The sequence below is a fragment of the Coregonus lavaretus genome, assembly GCF_964263955.1.
Source record: "Coregonus lavaretus genome assembly, chromosome: 3".
In the NCBI taxonomy this organism is placed as follows: domain Eukaryota; kingdom Metazoa; phylum Chordata; class Actinopteri; order Salmoniformes; family Salmonidae; genus Coregonus; species Coregonus lavaretus.
This window is the reverse complement of record NC_139990.1, coordinates 9684601-9705150: the sequence shown is the minus strand read 5'-3', so window position 1 is coordinate 9705150 and position 20550 is coordinate 9684601. Positions and strand designations below refer to the sequence as shown.

Genomic DNA, 20550 nt, shown 5'->3' with positions numbered 1-20550 from the left:
ATAACCATGTTAACCTCAACCAACTCAATGACTGTCGCTCTGGATTTTTACACTTTTTCAATAGGTCTATATACTCTATGATGATCTAACTGTATTTTGTAATACTGCATGTGCATGCAAAACTTATGAGAAATGACTTTTATAAATGTGTATATTGTTGTGTTGTGTTGTCCATGTAGAGGGCAGGCATGTTGCCATTACCATGGAGGGAGAGTAACAGTTTCAAAAGTCCTCCAGATATTGGCAGTAGTGCTAGTGTTCTCCTGCCACTGTTCCAGTTACCCTCTTCCTGCTATTCTCTGGTCTGTTCCACTGATCTCCACAATGGCACCCTATTCCCTAAAGTGCACTACTTTCGACCTGCTACTACATTACAGTAGTCTCTCTGTCTCTCTCTCGGTCTCTCTCTCTCCCCCCTCTCTGTCTGTCTGTCTCTCTCTCCCCCCTCTCTGTCTCTCTGTCTCTCTCTCTGTCTCTCTCTCCCCCTCTCTCTCCCCCTCTCTGTCTGTCTCTCCCCCTCTCTCTCCCCCCTCTCTGTCTCTCTCTCTCTCTCTCTCTCTGTCTCTCTGTCTCTCTCTCCCCCCCTCTCTGTCTGTCTCTCTCTCCCCCCTGTCTGTCTTTCTCTCCCGTCTGTCTGTCTGTCTGTCTCTCTCTGCCTCTGTGTGTGGTTACTCCTCTGAGAGCCTGGTGGTTGGATGTGATTGGCAGGTCAGGTTAATAGAAGTAGTTTGCTAAATTTTACAGCTGGCCAGGCCAACCTAATATTTGCTCAGAGCCAGTCAGATGGTTCAGTAGGTCCTCTGTTTCTCTCTCTCTCTCTGTATCTCCCTCCCTCTCTCTCTGGCACCATCCTAAACATATCAGCATGTGTATATAGCCAATCATCTTTTATAGCCGAATGGCTCCAATAAAACCAATATGGATACAGTAGAAAAGGCCAGATTGATGCCAATGCTGATGGTTAAGCTATGCTGGCACATGTCCAGGATGTGTGAAATGGGCCATGATTCTGCTGTAAGGCTTTTCTGAGAGGAGATGACCACCTGGCCTGCATGGCACAGATACTGTATAGCTAGGCAACTGCCAGCTCTCTGCCCGCTCTAGACCCAATTAGTGCTTTTTGAAATATTTTTTAAAGCTTTGTATGTAAATATGTTGTTTGGTAGGAAGGGGGTTGCTTTACACTGCAGTTACCAGGTTGTACAATATTTGAAAAATATATTTTATCAGTGACCCACCTCAATGAGTATGGTTCTATTAGTTAAAGTATACTGTGTGTAGAGCAGACATGGGTCAAATGTATGTCAAATGCTTTAAAAGGATGTTCTTGAGCTGCACTGAACACATGAAACCAATGGAATAGTCCCAAAAGTACAAACTCTAAGCTAAATCAAGTGCGCCTCGGAGTAGATCTAGGGAACAGGGAGAGATACGTATTTAATCCAGGTGTGTGTAGAGGGGAAGTCCGGCTGCATCCTAAACACGTGCCACTGACTGAAGTATGGTGGCGTTGGTGCAGGCTAAATCTGAGGCCATAGATGGGGTGCCCACTGATCAGCGCCACAACCAGAGACGCATGTTGTCCATAAAGGGATGGATCCCATGACAACCACAGTACATACAGTAATGTATAATATTGTAGGCTACAAAAGACATCGCATGGTGGTGTCAGGCACAGGAATGGGGCACCCCCTGGAGGAGGAGAATATTTACTATTGTTGGGATATGGGATTATGTTACTCTGTAGGGCCGTCTACATCCAAACACTGTCAACTCCACACAGGACTACTGAGACTCACACAGGCCTCTGACATCACACCACCAACCTCCTATACACAACATCACATATATTGTCTTGTAGCTGAGTGGATAAAGCGTTGGGCCAGTAACCAAAAGTTTGCTGTTTTCTAATGAAATATCTGTCGGTTGCCCTTGAGCAAGGCACTTAACCCTAATTTGCTCCAGGGGCGCTGTACTACTAAAACAACTCATTTCACTGCACCTATATATATATATATTATCCAGATCACATAGCCTATAGTATGTGTGAGTAATGGAGAGGCTGTGGTGTGAATTATTCCAGTCATATCAGCTAGCTAGAGTGGTAGCCTGCAGAGCAGACATATGCTGCTCTCTGACTTTCCAAGACAGGGGGCCATGAGCTCACAGGTAGAAACCAGAGAATTAGTTATGTGAACCACATGCCAGGGTGTACTGTGTTATTTCTATCAGCAGCCTTCACTCCTACACATGACTGTGTCTATATGAGGCTACAGAGACCTATTAAAGCATTACAGACCCATAATATTTGACCGTATCCAAGTCCTGCATTCTCATATCACATCTCATATTGACATAGTTTAGCTATATACCTTAATCCATCCCTGTTGCTCTGCATGCCATGCCTAAGACAACGACCTTGTTATGATAAATACAGGCAATCAGAACTAATCAAACACCAATCCCTCTCTGTTATCCTAATATAGCAGGGCTCAAGGGAAGGCATGGAGGCATGAACGTTAAGTCTGTTAAACTTCTGGATTAGGCTCGTGGTGGCGGATGCATTTTATATCTAGCTTAAACCATAGGCTTTAGGATGTATGGATGCCTTGGCGTGGTGTGTGCGTGTTCATATTTGTGTGTGGCTACAGCTCCTTCCCTGTAGGAGCCTTGTCGTAGCAGTGCTTATCTAGGCTCCTCACACGCTGAGGGCTCATCTGCTGGTCTCTGAGGAGAGGAGAGAAGCTGCTGGCTGGCTGCATATGTTTAAGGCACTGGAGCAGGAAGACACAGACAACAGTAGAGTAGAGCAGCATCGAGGAGAGGAGTGGAGGCTGGATTTGGCTTCGGTGTCAGTGAGAGCGCAAGGGAAGGAGAGTGTAAGATCGACTAACGCACAGTATAAGGTGACTTATAAGGGCCATCTGGATGGGGTAATTCTTGATAAGAATCACTGTGGTCCATAAAATCAATAGCTTCCCCTCATGAGAGAAGGCTAAAGCCCCTCTCTCTGTGGCTGGCTGGCTGGCTGGGGTGACATCATCAGATAGTTGTTGTGGGGCCTCTCATCAGTATCTTTCATGTTCTCCATTACAGTGTCAATCTCCATAAGTCTTTATCATGTAAACTCCCTTAGTGTCTTGTCCACAGATATCCATGTTTCAATGTTGTTTGAATTTTAGGGCTCTGCACATTTAGACACCATGAAACCACAGTGTCGCTCTCCACAAGCGCCTATGTTTGAATGTTGAATGAATGTTACGACTAAACATTTAACCTGAGACACCATACAGAGATTTGATTTGATTATGCAACACAATCACACAGCTGTAGCTAACACAATAGAATAGACAGTGGGAGAGTTGACAGTGTATGAGATGCTGTTATTGCAATCCATCAAAGAAATCACTTGCAATATGTGTGTTTAGACTATGTATGTCTCAAATTGTATCCTACTGCACCAATGATGTTTAATTTCCGTTTTTATTACACTATTGCCCATTGAAGCTAAACATAAATGTAATGTTGATTATCTTCTCTCTTTGGGAGATTCAACACATGGTGACTGTTAACTCTTCACTTACGTATATACTTCAGTCTTTTTACTCTGAGATGTGTGTATTATAAACTGCCATTGTAATGATTGTGATGGTCATGACCATGTAGTGGTGCTCGTCCATTCTGCTGTTTTCGTCGTCGTTTCCTCGGTGTAAGAACTCTCCAGGGTTGTGTTCATTAGGTACCAAACGGACTGAAACAGGGAGGGAGGGACTACATGGGCTTGTAAATTTAGTTTTCCGTTGCAAAATGTTTTGAAACACTTTCCGTTGTGTGCCCTAATGAACATGGCCCAGGCTTATCTGTGTTACAGTAAACTACTGGTGATCATTCAGTAACTGATAAATAAACAATTTTTGGCAGCTGTTTTACTACCACCTGATATGTGCTATTCTTCTATGCGTGTGTATGCGTGCGAGAGCAAGGGTGTGTGTATGATCTGTAGCCTAATAATATTAAATACCCAGAAAGAAAAGCATGCTCTCGCTCCCATAAAGCACCATTCTAATCCCACCACTTTAAAGGTCTTCTCAATAATTGATGTAACATATTCCCTTTCCCAAACTGTTGGAACAAAGCAGCCATGCAGTTTAACAGTCCTATTATTTATATTGCATATCCTCCTCCTAATCGTGTCGATACAGATTAGTCTCACCTCTATACGTCTAGATACAGCCACTAGCACCGTGTCAAAATCCTTACTCATTGACCATTACGGTCAAACCAACCAATAGCAGATGCCTTGGGGCATAACTGGGATGAAGCCAGCGGTGCTAATGCTGAGGCTTCTGTTCCACACTGCCATCTGGTGGTCTTGGGTGGTAAAACATGTACTGTATATTCCGAGAGCAAGCACACATCACTAAAGCACAACAAGTGAGGAGACCAGGTCGTTTGTTACGTTTTATTCGGCGGCAGACATACAAATAAAAGTAAATAAGCAATTTGTGCAGACAAAGCATCATCATCATCATCATCATCATTAACCCTCGATGTAAAGCATGGCTGTTTGTGTTACTGTAGCTAGCCAAAACAAGTGAAGAACACAACCATTCAAATTATTCAACTGATGCTCTGTAAAAAGCCACCAAGAGACACACATTCATGATTCATCTTATTTAAGTGACCCTCACCCAATTCGTAATGTTGGCCCTGTTCAGGAAAAACACTAAACATAGACAATGCATTAATGACCTGAGCATTACAGTTACAGCTAATATACTAGTGAATAAATGTAATAAAGGGATTCTAAAACATTTTTGACCCACAACATAATTGACTATAGCCACTATTTTCATATCACTATTATCATTTTAAAATGACGGTCCAAAATGTTTGAAGGTTGCAGGTGTCTGTCATGGTACAGACATCCAGGCTCTGTCGTAGCCGGCCGCGACCGGGAGACCCATTGGGCGGCGCACAATTGGCCCAGCGTCGTCCAGGGTAGGGGAGGGAATGGCCGGCAGGGATGTAGCTCAGTTGGAAGAGCATGGCGTTTGCAACGCCAGGGTTGTGGGTTCGTTTCCCACGGGGGGCCAGTAATAAAAAATAATAAAAAATAATAATAATAATAATAAATTGTATGCACTCACTAACTGTAAGTCGCTCTGGATAAGAGCGTCTGCTAAATGACTAAAATGTAAATGTAAATGACACAATAACGTGGCAAGGCATAACCCATTCTCTACCCTCTGACCACTCCTAGCATGACCATGTACATTACCGACACCAAACACCGCGCATTCCACAAACATCTCAAATACCAGTGACCCATCAAGCATCAACCCCCTGAAAAAACAACGAAGTAACAAAGATTCAACACTGACTCACAACAGCTAAACCATCCCGGGCAGGAACTCCTAAAAAGGGTCCTGTTATGTTATTATTTCTAATGCTGTCCTAAAGTCAGACCAGACTGGAATGTTATCACAAATCCAATCAACCATTAAGACTCAAATTAGGGGCAGGCTGCTTTGTTAATGGGAATGTCCCACATTCCTCCAGGCAGCCTTTAAGGTTGACCACATATAACAACACAATGATGCAGAGTTCCAAGTACTGACTCTGAATTTCCAGAACAGAACTCCCAGTATTCAAGTTGGCTCTAGGTTCTAGAATCCCAGGCAGGTTCCATAACCCCAGACAAAGAGAGTGAAGCTCCAACATGAAAAACAAAAGCTGCTCCAAAAAATGTCACTATAGCGATGATTAGTATAATAACAAAACAAGCATCAAGTACTTGAATATATCATCTATAACCACTGAACTATACTGGCAGAAGTTACCCTGCTCTAGTCACATTTAGTCATGTTACTCCTCAGGACAATAGGCATCTTTAAACTTTAAATACAATACCAAAAAAGTATATCTCTAAATGTAACAATGGGATATATACTATTGCTATATCTGTAGTACTGTATATCCGTGTAGCCATTGACACACCTGCCCTCCATAACAGTGGGAAACATCAGTGTGATATCAGAGAATGTAAGGAATCCCCATGATGCTTTGGTACAGACAAACATCTCATTAAATGGATGGAAAATGTATTCTCCGCTCATGCCTCTTAAATGGTGAAAACGACATAAAAATATATATTAAAAAAATACCAAAACTGGGTTATTTAACAAGAATGCACTTGAACAGTGCCCTGTCTTGTATGTCTCCTTTAGCATTCCTCACAACCTTTCAAATAAGAAAATAAGAGACGTTGGCATTCCAATTACAGACCAGACCAGTGCCAGGGTGACTGTTGAAGGCCTACTGAAGTCTACCAGAAGACTTTTGATCACAGAGTTTATCTGACAGAATCTATTTCTGCCCACAATGAAGAGGTGGGAAACCCCCTTTCCTGAGAGGTGAAATAGGTCATGACTAAACAGAAAAGTGAACAGCCCACTGCCTTACTGCTCTAGCGGTTGGGTTAAATGGGGACAAAATATCTTTACAGTAACTTTTTATTAGCCATAATGTATTCTAAATGGTGGAACCAGGGCTTTTCTTACAGAAGTTTTTCACTTCCTCAATGAATCCATGATATGGCCAGTTGTCTCCCAGTAGGGGAGGACTTGCATCGGGTATTTCAACCAAATATTCACTAGTGTCCTAGAATGTACGTACAGTGCCTATAGAAAGTCTACACCCCCACTTGAACCTTTTTCACATTTTGCAACCTTAAAATTAAATCTAAAAAGGGATACAATTATGTTTTTCCTACAGATCTACACAACCTACTCCACATTTTCAAAGTGAAAGAAAGTTATAGAACATTTCCCCCCCAAAATAACTGAAATATCATAATTGGATAAGTCTCCTCTCCACCCCCGAGTTAATACTTGGTGGATGTACCTTTGGCAGCCATTACATCTGAATAATTTCCATTAAGATTCCACCAAATTCGCACAACTCTCAGGGCTACATATATACATCGTTTTTGTCAGAATCGCTCAGGCTCAGTCAATTTGGTTGGGGATCATTGATGGACAGCGATATTTAAACCTCGTCTCTGATTTTGTAAGCAGATTTAATTCAGGACTGAGACTAGACCACTCAGGAACACTTAACACCTCTTAGAAAGACTTCTAGTGTGTCTTTCGCATACAAATGTGTGTGATTGTCCCACAGAAAAATAAAACCCTATTCCAGGGTTAGGTTTTCGGAAGACTGAGGTGGGGTTTCCTCTAACTTTTTACCTGGGCTTTGCTTCTTTCATATTTATTTTAATCCTAACATACTCCCCAGTCCCTGCTGGTGACAAGCATACTCATAACATGATGCTGCCACCACAATACTTGAAAATAGTGACCGTTTCACTCTTTGTTTTATTGGATTTGACCCAACCCTGTAATTTGAAGGCAGCAAAATGTGAAAAATGTTCAAGGAGGTGTAGACTTTCTATAGGCACTCTATGTATCATCCTAGTGTGCTCAGGAGGAAACATCTTCAATAGGATTCTGCACTTCACTATTTTATACCTCAAGATTTTTAAATCAGAAGAAAAAACATAACCTCATAGAAAGTCAATAGAAAACAATGTATTATCACACCACATACACTTTAGAGAAATGAAATACCAACACATGGGGAAAATCGAGTTATTAGTCTAGGTCGAGAATAGTATATATCCAATTTGAGGAAAATTGCACATCTTTATGAAAAGGTAAACGATGAAAATCACTGACGGTAACAAAAACAACTACATTCATATATCATTCAACAGTAGAGAACCAGTGAGACAAGTGCCCCAATATGGACTTTGGCCCACCATGCCGTGAGGCTGTGAGTGATGTAAACACACCATTATACCCAATCATGCATCTGCGACTATCATTACACACTGATCTGGATGCATTGGCCCACCCTCTCTGATGTCAGAGTTAAGCACTATGAACTGCTCGGAGGTCAGATTTAGACCACCCCCATATGGTTAAGATGTGAGAGGAGTGTGTGAGCTACACAGATCTGGGATTAACTCTACTCAGCTGTGCTCTATACCACATTACTGGTGCAATTCAGACAGAGAATGAAGATATTGGTGATAGTAATAAATGGTGTGAGACAGACAGACACTTCAGTGTTAGACTAGAAATTAAATCCGAGAGTATTACAGTGATTGGAGTACAGGGAAATTGGAGAACATCAAAATAAAATAAAAAACAAATGCCTGTTAGTACTCAAAGACATGCAAATATATGGGCCTGTATGAACCAATTGGTTTTGTGCTATTATAACTTCATGAACCATCACTTGCTGTGAGATTCAATTATATTCCTCATTAGGTGTAATGTATATTATTCTACTTGTGCAGGTTCCTAAACCATGGACATTCGAATAGAAACACAGTCGTAGAAACCTATAAATATTATGGTGTCACAACAATATTTTCATAACTTAATTCTTTAGTTTTTCTTTTTTAGTAGTTGGTTCTGTTGTTTTGTGCTATAGGGTTGTAGAGAGGAGGTGAGAAAGAGAACAGAAAGAGGGGAGACAGAAGGGGAAAGAGGGTATGTTCTAGTGGATGTCAGCCTGGCTAGGGGTCAGGGGTGAAAGGTCAGGCAGGTCTCAGTGGGGCTGTTCCTCCTGGGTGGCAATGGGCGTGGCCTCTGGCTGTTTCTCCACGGGAACAGAAGGGTCAGAGGTCGCTGTAGAGGTCAACACGTCGCCAAAGTCACCCTGAGACGCTGTCGGGCTCATCTTGACCTGCAGGTGGTGGAGGAAGAGATACAGGTGTTGAATGAGTGAATGAATAAATAAAGATGCACTAATTTATTTATTTTTATCGTCTGTGGCAGTTTGATGAATTTCTACCCAAATATTCAAAGATAAATATTTTAGGGCTCTGAGAAGTGATTGTAAGTTCTTACTCACTCCTCTTCTCATCATTTACCTTTAAAGTCTCGACTTTCTCCTCAAACGACTTAAAGGTGGGTGTGTTCCTGTGAAGAGGGACACGTGATGTGAGTAGAGAAGGACGAGGAGGAGACTAGTGTGCGGCATCTGAAATGGCACCCTATTCCCTATTTAGTGCACTACTTTTGACCAGGGCCCATAGTAGTGCCCTACAGGGAGGGAAAAAACGTATTTGATCCCCTGCTGATTTTGTACGTTTGCCCACTGACAAAGGCATGATCAGTCTATGATTTTAATGGTAGGTTTATTTGAACAGTGAGAGACAGAATAACAACAACAAAATCTAGAAAAATGCATGTCAAAAATGTTATAAATTGATTTGCATTTTAATTAGGGAAATAAGTATTTGACCCCTCTGCAAAACATGACTTAGTACTTGGTGGCAAAACCCTTGTTGGCAATCACAGAGGTCAGACGTTTCTTGTAGTTGGCCACCAGGTTTGCACACATCTCAGGAGGGATTTTGTCCCACTCCTCTTTGCAGATCTTCTCCAAGTCATTAAGGTTTTGAGGCTGACGTTTGGCAACTCGAACCTTCAGCTCACTCCACAGATTTTCTATGGGATTAAGGTCTGGAGACTGGCTAGGCCACTCCAGGACCTTAATGTGCTTCTTCTCGAGCCACTCCTTTGTTGCCTTGGCCGTGTGTTTTGGGTCATTGTCATGCTGGAATACCCATCCATGACCCATTTTCAATGCCCTGGCTGAGGGAAGGAGGTTCTCACCCAAGATTTGACGGTACATGGCCCGTCCATCGTCCTTTTGATGCGGTGAAGTTGTCCTGTCCCCTAAGCAGAAAAACACCCCCAAAGCATAATGTTTCCACCTCCATGTTTGACGGTGGGGATGGTGTTCTTGGGGTCATAGGCAGCATTCCTCCTCCTCCAAACACGGCGAGTTGAGTTGATGGCAAAGAGCTCGATTTCGGTCTCATCTGACCACAACACTTTCACCCAGTTCTCCTCTGAATCATTCAGATGTTCATTGGCAAACTTCAGACGGGCCTGTATATGTGCTTTCTTGAGCAGGGGGACCTTGCGGGCGCTGCAGGATTTCAGTCCTTCACGGCGTAGTGTGTTACCAATTGTTTTCTTGGTGACTATGGTCCCAGCTGCCTTGAGATAATTGACAAGATCCTCCCGTGTAGTTCTGGGCTGATTCCTCACTGTTTTTATGATCATTGCAACTCCACAAGGTGAGATCTTGCATGGAGCCCCAGGCCGAGGAAGATTGACAGTTATTTTGTGTTTCTTCCATTTGCGAATAATCGCACCAACTGTTGTCACCTTCTCACCAAGCTGCTTGGCGATGGTCTTGTAGCCCATTCCAGCCTTGTGTAGGTCTACAATCTTGTCCCTGACATCCTTGGATAGCTCTTTGGTCTTGGCCATGGTGGAGAGTTTGGAATCTGATTGATTGATTGCTTCTGTGGACAGGTGTCTTTTATACAGGTAACAAGCTGAGATTAGGAGCACTCCCTTTAAGAGTGTGCTCCTAATCTCAGCTCGTTACCTGTATAAAAGACACCTGGGAGCCAGAAATCTTTCTGATTGAGAGGGGGTCAAATACTTATTTCCCTCATTAAAATGCAAATCAATTTATAACATTTTTGACATGCGTTTTTCTGGATTTTTGTTGTTGTTATTCTGTCTCTCACCGTTCAAATAAACCTACCATTAAAATTATAGACTGATCATGTCTTTGTCAGTGGGCAAACGTACAAAATCAGCAGGGGATCAAATACTTTTTTCCCTCACTGTATAGAGGGAATAGGGTGCAATTTTGTACGCAGCCTAACAGACACCTCACTTTCACCTGACTTCCACACCCAGAGGACTCTGGGAAAGCAGAGGTGGGAGGTCAGAGATCAGGGAGGGAGGAAAGAGAAGGTGGGAGGTCAGAGGTCAGGGAAGAAAGCAGAGGTGGGAGGTCGGGGACACTGATACACAAAGGACACACATTTATCATCATTGTTTTCATTAGGAACGTTATCTGACGCCCCATCCAGACAGAGTTCAGGTAACAATAAATTATTCCAGAGTGGCCACATTCCATTCTCTTCTATTCACAGATCATATATACTATTTATTGTCCAGAGGGTAAAAACAGCAGGAATACATAATAACCATCTCAATGTTTGTGTCAGCAATGCAACTCAGTCCCTATAGACTAGAGGGGTGATGGCAGTTGTATCTCGACAACATATGTAGGATCTTCACTTGATGACTCTTTGTTGCTGAGAATTTTCCTGCACAGCGGGAAATGCAAATTTGTATTGTATTTGAGGTTTAAATGGCTTCTAAAGTTTGTAATTTCCATTTTAAAATGTCAAAACTCAAGCCAGTTTTTCTCAAGTCTGCGAAGCATTGTTGCAAAAGGTGCCACAGAGGAGTAGAGGGTTCCAGCAAGCCGTGGTTTGGTTGTTAGTGTGTTTGTTCCCCCTTACCTCATCACGGGCATACTAGCAGAATGCTGTAGGGAGCGTATGCTTTCCGACAGCATTAAAGAAGAGAGATAGGGGGTTAGCAAAGGAAGAGAGGGCACCAGTGTTAGTGTGGAGAGGTATAGACACACATTTTCCTTCATTCATCCTTTATTTTCTACATTCATCATTCATTCAATCATTCTATCCCAGTTAAATTGACGAGTGACTGTCAGAGTATGTTCAGGTGAAAACATGCATCAGTTACCATAGTCCTTTATGGCAACGTAGACCTTCACAGACAATCATGCAATCACAAGTAGCATTTGAATGAATCCTCACATATCTCACACAGAACCAAATCACCCTAGCACAGAAGAACCCATGCAGTACAGAGTGAGAGAGAGAAATAGGATATGAACACTACTAGCAGCAAGACTACTTAGAGAGTAATGATCTAAGCAGCATCCAAAATGACTTTGTATGGTTTGACTGACTAACGGCACCAGCGGGGACAGTCTTACCCAAAGGAATTGGAAATAGACTGCAATCTGTAAAGGCCAAGTGTTGTATTAAAGACATGTACAGACAATGAACAATGAATTTCCCATGACAAGACGAGCATGTGTATTCTCCCTGCCTGTCACTTCAGTCCCCACTTTCTACCTGATAAAAAACCCAACCAAACTTCAGGTATAAGCTTAGGGCCTCTGTGGTATAAAAGAGCGTGTCTTTGGGTGCGTCCGAAATGGCGCCCTATTCACTACTTTTGACCAGAGCCTATGTGTGTGCCTCACCTGACGTCCTCAAACTTCCTGCTGATGGCTGAGCCCATGCTGGTGAAGGCTGCCGTGGCCTTCTGACCAGCTACGGACAGGCCCTCTGACGTCTTCTTATAGCTGTTAGGAGAGAGGGAGGGAGAGAGGGAGGGAGGGAGAGAGGGAGGGAGAGAGGGAGGGAGCGAGACAGAATTTTAAAAACATATATGAGAGAGAAAATAAAGAGAGACTGTACACCTTCCTCCTCTGACCAGTCAGCATGTCAGAACTGACTCTGCAGAATAGTGTGCGCGTGCACGCCTGCATGTGTGTGTATGCTTGCCTGTGTGTCTGTGTTACGTATGTGTGTGTTTGTGTACGTCCCTGTGTGTGTGTGTGTGTGTGTGTGTGTGTGTGTGTGTGTGTACAGCCACATACGCGGTAGAGGTGGTGACCTCCTGCCAGCTCTTGCTGATGTTCTGTTTGAGCTCGTTGAGAGGAGTGATGCCCAGCTTCCTCTTGATGTCTGCCACCTGCTTCTCCTTAGCTGCCAGCACCTGAGACAGAGTCAAGATTTCATCCTCCACCTGAGAGAGACGTGGACAGAGTCAGAGAGAAATGGACAGAGAGACATGGAGAGACAGAAAAACATGGTGAGAGACAGTGAGACATGGAGAGACAGAGAGACATGGTGAGACAGAGAGACATGGAGAGACAGAGAGACATGGAGAGAGACATGTAGAGGGACAGAGAGACATGGAGAGAGACATGGAGAGGGACAGAGACATGGAGAGAGACATGGAGAGACAGAGAGACATGGAGAGAGACATGGAGAGACAGACAGTGAGACATGGAGAGAGACAGTGAGACATGGAGAGAGACAGTGAGACATGGAGAGGGACAGAGAGACATGGAGAGAGACATGGAGAGGGACAGAGAGAGACATGGAGAGAGACAGAGAGACATGGAGAGAGACATGGAGAGGGACAGAGACATGGAGAGAGACATGGCGAGACAGTGAGACATGGACAGACAGAGAGACATGGAGAGAGACAGTGAGACATGGACAGACAGACATGAGAGAGACAGTGAGACATGAGAGAGACAGTGAGACATGGAGAGAGACATGGAGAGACAGAGAGACATGGAGAGACAGTGAGACATGGAGAGACAGAGAGACATGGAGAGACATGGAGAGACAGAGAGAGAGACATGGAGAGAGACATGGAGAGAGACATGGAGAGACAGAGAGAGAGACATGGAGAGAGACATGGAGAGAGACAGAGAGACATGGAGAGAGACATGGAGAGAGGGAGAGAGACATGGAGAGAGACAGAGAGACATGGAGAGAGACATGGAGAGACAGAGAGACATGGAGAGAGACATGGAGAGACACATGGAGAGACAGAGAGAGAGACATGGAGAGAGACATGGAGAGAGACAGAGAGACATGGAGAGAGACAGAGAGACATGGAGAGAGACAGAGAGACATGGAGAGAGACATGGAGAGAGACATGGAGAGAGGGAGAGAGACATGGAGAGAGACAGAGAGACATGGAGAGAGACATGGAGAGGGACAGAGACATGGAGAGAGACAGAGACATGGAGAGACAGAGAGACATGGAGAGAGACATGGAGAGGGACAGAGACATGGAGAGAGACATGGAGAGACAGTGAGACATGGACAGACAGAGAGACATGGAGAGAGACAGTGAGACATGGACAGACAGACATGAGAGAGACAGTGAGACATGAGAGAGACAGTGAGACATGGAGAGAGACATGGAGAGACAGAGAGACATGGAGAGACAGTGAGACATGGAGAGACAGAGAGACATGGAGAGACATGGAGAGACAGAGAGACATGGAGAGAGACATGGAGAGACAGAGAGAGAGACATGGAGAGAGACATGGAGAGAGACAGAGAGACATGGAGAGAGACAGAGAGACATGGAGAGAGACATGGAGAGAGACATGGAGAGACAGTGAGACATGGAGAGAGACATGGAGAGAGAGAGACATGGAGAGACAGTGAGACATGGAGAGAGACATGGAGAGACAGAGACATGGAGAGACATGGAGAGACAGAGAGACATGGAGAGACAGTGAGACATGGAGAGACAGTGAGACATGGAGAGAGACATGGAGAGACAGAGAGACATGGAGAGGGACAGAGACATGGAGAGAGACATGGAGAGGGACAGAGACATGGAGAGAGACATGGAGAGACAGAGAGACATGGTGAGAAACACAGGGTGTAGGGGTAGGCAGTATTGACTGAAACAAATGTTATTTTGTAACTTTTTTTCCCCAGAACCAAAATACTGTAATTCATACAGAGTTTTTGTTATACATTATAACACTGGAAGTATCTAAACCAGGGGTGTCAAACGTCCGGCCCGCGGGCCGGATCAGGCCCGCAAACGGGTTTAATCCGGCCCGCGAGATGATTTTGTAAAGTATAAAAATGCGCTGCAATTTTTCAATAAAATAAACTGCTGTTCCAATTGCGTCCACTGGATGGCGTAATAGCAATTGTGTTAAGCAAGCAAACTGTTTATACCGGGGCAGAGCAAGTAGGTCAAGTCTGTGAAACACAGTTGCAGACAGGATTTCCGATCTTTCAGTGGATTTGGACAGCCAGTTGAAGCAAAAAGTAAAGTCATTAATTGCGTTTTCGGTTGCAATTGATGAAAGCACGGACATTACAGATGTTGCACAACTGGCCATTTTCATCCGCGGAGTTGATTACACATTGACCGTAACCGAGGAGTTCGTGGAGTTGGTGCCGATGACAGATACAATGACAGCAGCTGATATTTTTACCGCACTCGTCAGCGCGCTGGACAGGGTCGGAGTGGACTGGTCCCGCGCTGTCAGCCTGGCTACAGATGGTGCGCCCTCAATGATCGGGAAAAAAGCAGGCGTTGTGACAAAGTTCAGAGAGAAAGTGCAATCTGCAAATGGAGGACGTGATTTTTTGACTTTTCACTGTATTTTGCACCAGGAGGCTTTGTGTTGCAAGTCATTAAAGATGGATAACGTCATGAAGGTGGTCATCCAAACTGTTAATTTCATCCGATCCAGAAGCCTGAATCACCGTCAGTTTGACAGCCTTCTCAGAGAGAAAGACCACATCTATGGCCTGCCATACCACACTGAGGTAAGATGGTTAAGCCGAGGTGCTGAGGCGTTTCTTTGATTTACGAGAAGAAATTGAACAGTTCATGGAAGAAAAGGGCAAACCAGTGTTAGAATTCCATTCCGCAGAATGGATGCAGGACCTTGCATTTATGGTGGATGTTACAGAGCACCTGAATAACTTGAACAAACAGCTGCAAGGGCGCAACAAAGTTGTCACGCAGTATTATGACAGCATACGTTCTTTCAAGTTGAAGCTGTCATTGTGGGAGACGCAACTTGCCGGTGGTGATGCAGCTCACTTCCCCTGTCTGAAAAATGTGTGCGCGACCCAACATGTGGCAGACATGAAGCGGTTCAAAGATAAAATAACGGGACTGTTACGGGAGTTTGAGCAACGCTTTCAGATTTTTGGTGAACTGGAGAAAGACTTCAACGTTTTTTGCTCGCCAATCACCGTGAATCCCTCTGATCTGGCCGTCAGCATCCAACTTGAAATAATAGACTTGCAGTGTGACTCGGATTTGAAGGGCAAATTTGCCGCAGCTGGCTTGGACACATTTAATCAGAATCTCTTGCCAGGTTACCCCAACTTGACAGCCCTTGCTGCAAAACTGTTGTGCATGTTTGGAACCACATATCTTTGTGAGCAAGTTCTTTCTGTAATGAGCATAAATAAAACAAAGCTGCGCTCAAGGCTCACGCACAAGCACTTGAATCACATCCTGAAGTTGGCTGCCACTCAGGATGTGACGCCTGATATTGATGCGCTGGTGAAAGTTAAAAGATGGCAGGTATCAGGAGTCAAATAAACTATGCAACCCCACTTAAAGTGCTACATGAGACACCCTGATATAGTTCTGTGATCTGTGATATACTTCTGTGAATCACTGAGGCATTGTGTGTTTGTGTGTTCTTTGTCCTCAGAACTTTCAAATAACTTGAGGTGTTTTATGATTAATAGTGATGTTGTGCTTTTGGACACACTGTCCTCAGGCTCCAGCTTTATGTTTTTATGTTGATGTGCTATTGTTTTTAATTGATTTTATTTATTTGTATATTTAACCTATTCTTGACTCTGTGGTTCTTGCACTTGTTTGGGGAACAGGATTTCATTCTTTTTATCTACATTTCTGCCTGAGAAATGACCCCCTGATATAGTTGTTTTTAACCTGTTTTTAAGTTATATATACCATGATTTTTCCGGTCCGGCCCACTTGGGAATAGATTTTCCTCCATGTGGCCCCTGAGCTAAAATGAGTTTGACACCCCTGATCTAAACTCAGCAAAAAAAGAAACCTCCTCTCACTGTCAACTGCGTTTATTTTCAGCAAACTCAACATGTGTAAATATTTGTATGAACACAACCAGATTCAACAACTGAGACATAAACTGAACAAGTTCCACAGACATGTGACTAACAGAAATTTTATAATGTGTCCCTGAACAAAGGGGGGGGGGGGTCAAAATCTAAAGTAACAGTCAGTATCTGGTGTGGCCACCAGCTGCATTAAGTGCTGCAGTGCATCTCCTCCTCATGGACTGCACCAGATTTGCCAGTTCTTGCTGTGAGATGTTACCCCACTCTTCCACCAAGGCACCTGCAAGTTCCCTGACCTTTTTGGGGGAATGGCCCTAGCCCTCACCCTCCGATCCAACAGGTCCCAGACGTGCTCAATGGGATTGAGATCTGGGCTCTTCGCTGGCCATGGCAGATCACTGACATTCCTGTCTTGCAGGAAATCACACAGAACGAGCAGTATGGCTGGTGGCATTGTCATGCTGGAGGGTCATGTCAGGATGAGCCTGCAGGAAGGGTACCACATGAGGGAGGAGGATGTCTTCCCTGTAACGCACAGCGTTGAGATTGCCTGCAATGACAACAAGCTCAGTCCGATGATGCTGTGACACACCGCCCCAGACCATGACGGACCCTCCACCTTCAAATCGATCCCGCTCCAGAGTACAGGCCTCAGCGTAACGCTCATTCCTTCGACGATAAACGCAAATCCGACCATCACTCCTGGTGAGACAAAACCGCGACTCATTAGTGAAGAGCACTTTTTGCCAGTCCTGTCTGGTCCAGCGACGGTGGGTTTGTGACCATAGGCGACGTTGTTGCCGGTGATGTCTGGTGAGGACCTGCCTTACAACAGTCCTACAAGCCCTCAGTCCAGCCTCTCTCAGCAGTATATTGTGGTCAGTCTGAGCACTGATGGAGGGATTGTGCGTTCCTGATGTAACTCGGGCAGTTGTTGTTGCCATCCTGTACCTGTCCCGCAGGTGTGATGTTCGGATGTACCGATCCTGTGCAGGTGTTGTTACACGTGGTCTGCCACGGCGAGGACGATCAGCTGTCCGTCCTGTCTCCCTGTAGCGCTGTCTTAGGCGTCTCACAGTACGGACATTGCAATTTATTGCCCTGGCCACATCTGCAGTCCTCATGCCTCCTTCCAGCATGCCTAAGGCACGTTCATGCAGATGAGCAGGGACCCTGGGCATCTTTCTTTTGGTGTTTTTCAGAGTCAGTAGAAAGGCCTCTTTAGTGTCCTAGGTTTTCATAACTGTGACCTTAATTGCCTACCGTCTGTAAGCTGTTAGTGTCTTGACCACCGTTCCACAGCTGCATGTTCATTGATTGTTTATGGTTCATTGAACAAGCATGGGAAACAGTGTTTAAGCCCTTTACAATGAAGATCTGTTAAGTTATTTGGATATTACGAATTATCTTTGAAAGACAGGGTCCTGAAAAAGGGATGTTTCTTTTTTTGCTGAGTTTTACATTCTTATTCTACCTAGACCTCTGCCTTGAGCCAGGGCTCCTGACTTACCTTGAGCAGTTCACCTCGTAGTTCCTCCTGTTCCTCCTCTGTCAGGGTGGGGATGGAAGGGGACACGGTCACTGACGTCACTGCATCCTCCCCTACCTCTGGGATAGAGTCTGGTCTCACAGCACCTGGAGAGAGGGAGGGGAGGAGAGAGAATCATAGGGAGAGAGCGACAGGGAGAGTAAAAAAGTCTCAACGTCTCAACGTCACCAGTCTCAACGTCAACAGTGAAGAGGCGACTCCGGGATGCTGACCTTCTATGCAGAGTTGCAAAGAAAAAGCCATATCTCAGACTGGCCAATAAAAATAAAAGATTAAGATGGGCAGTCTGAGATATGGCTTTTTCTTTGCAATCCCGGAGTCGCCTCTTCACTGTTGACGTTGAGATTGGTGTTTTGCGGGTACTATTTAATGAAGCTGCCAGTTGAGGACCTGTGAGGCATCTGTTTCTCAAACTAGACACTCTAATGTATTTGTCCTCTTGCTCAGTTGTGCACCGGGGCCTCCCACTCCTCTTTCTATTCTGGTTAGAGCCAGTTCTGTGAAGGGAGTAGTACACAGCGTTGTACGAGATCTTCAGTTTCTTGGCAATTTCTCGCATGGAATAGCCTTCATTTCTCAGAACAAGAATAGACTGACGAGTTTCAGAAGAAAGTGATTTGTTTCTGGCCATTTTGAGCCTGTAATCGAACCCACAATTGCTGATGCTCCAGATACTCAACTAGTCTCAAGAAGGCCAGTTATATTGCTTCTTTAATCAGCACAACAGTTTTCAGCTGTGCTAACATAATTGCAAAAGGGTTTTCTAATTATCAATTAGCCTTTTAAAATGATAAACTTGGATTAGCAAACACAACGTGCCATTGGAACACAGGACTGATGGTTGCTGATAATGGGCCTCTGTACGCCTATGTAGATATTCCATTTTTTTTTTTATCAGCCGTTTCCAGCTACAATAGCCATTTACAACATTAACAATGTCTACACTGTATTTCTGATCAATTTGATGTTATTTTAATGGACAAAACATTTTGCTTTTCTTTCAAAAACAAGGACATTTCTAAGTGACCCCAAACTTTTGAACGGTAGTATATATATATATATATATATATATATATATATATATATATATATATATATATATATATATATATATACACATATACATATATACACATATACATGTGTGTTTTGGAATGAAACTCTTCAATTGTAACACATTAATAACAGCTGAACTTTCTGGATGGAGACATTCTGAGATTTGACAGCAGGATTGATAAACAGCCGTGCAAGAGAAAGCGGGGTAGTTCAGAACAGGGTTGTCAATCAAAAAGACACTGAGAAAAAGGCTGTCAGTGGAATAAAAACTCCAATAACTGATCCCTAGCAACGAAGAACCATGTTTAGAAAAAGTAGGATATTTTCAAATCTCTCTATTTTTGGGGGGGAATGTGCATACCACATCAAGTGTCACTATCTAAAGATCATGTCATCACACTGTCTTTCAATTATACTTCCTACTTTTTATAATGATTTATCAAGTCTATCATTTTTTTTTCAAAATGCACATATGGTTCCTCCTCTGTAGGATTCACTACGTAATTACTAGTTAACTAATATGTGCACTAATACTAGTTAACAACAGTCAATATCACATGCTGCTGATGCACTGTCCTAACTTTCTCTGATTGGAGAAATCTAGTTTTGGCCTTGGGAACAGATGGTGATATTAGGACATCTCGTCCTGTAATTGATTAGGGTTAGAGATAACTGTTGTTGTGGTTACAGTAGTTCAGATACAGAATGGCAGCTGACATGGATCTATGGATGTTACCTGTATGGATGACAGTTGATTGCCTCAGTAGCCTATGTTTTCGATAGCCATTCATGTAAGCATGAAGAAGTGGTTAGAGGAGCTACTTGATACTAAACCAGTGATATATCGGATTTAAGAGATTAAATGACTTATTATGGCTTCAGGATTAGGAAGACTGATGTGACATCTTCTTTGACTTGAACAATTAGCTCCAGGGTAAGGGACAGTCTGTGTTGGAAATAACAAACAACCAAGTGAGTTTGCTCAGTGAATAAGCATAACAACAAGATAATACAGAGAAGACTGGTTTGGTCTCAAGAGAAATTATGAACCAGTAGAAGCATGCTCTTCAATGTTGCTCAAATTAGCAGCAATCTAACAGAAATGTACCCAACTCTGAATATCAAATCATATTTCTATGAGATAAATTGTGGAGAAATGCTCAACACATATTCACTGAACTCTTCTTGACCTTTCCATTTTGACCTCTCCCTTTCTAATGTCTCCCTCCCCTTGATGAAGAGGCAGTGCCTCTCAGGTGTCTGCGGTCCAGGTCCCCATACTGCTGACAGTGACAGGTCTGTGTAATCTACACCACCATCCCAGACCATGACGGCT

General features: G+C 43.8%; 1 protein-coding gene across 3 annotated transcripts in view; it reads right to left on the bottom strand.

Annotated features, from left to right (window-relative positions):
* Window positions 1-4448: 4448 nt before the first annotated feature.
* Window positions 4449-20550, bottom strand: part of tpd52 (tumor protein D52) — a gene marked incomplete at its 5' end in the record, with an annotated part of 47735 nt that continues 31633 nt past the window's right edge. Inside the window, 7 exons of one of the 3 annotated variants that reach the window (XM_084158555.1) lie at window positions 4449-8757; window positions 8945-8993; window positions 11414-11455; window positions 11914-11940; window positions 12187-12288; window positions 12586-12734; window positions 18120-18244. In XM_084158555.1, coding sequence (XP_084014681.1) covers window positions 8620-8757; window positions 8945-8993; window positions 11414-11455; window positions 11914-11940; window positions 12187-12288; window positions 12586-12734; window positions 18120-18244 — 632 coding nt within the window. In that variant the 3' untranslated portion in view covers window positions 4449-8619. The remainder of the gene's footprint in view (window positions 8758-8944; window positions 8994-11413; window positions 11456-11913; window positions 11941-12186; window positions 12289-12585; window positions 12735-18119; window positions 18245-20550) is intronic. The other 2 variants (XR_014613064.1, XM_084158556.1) reach the window with 2 other exon arrangements.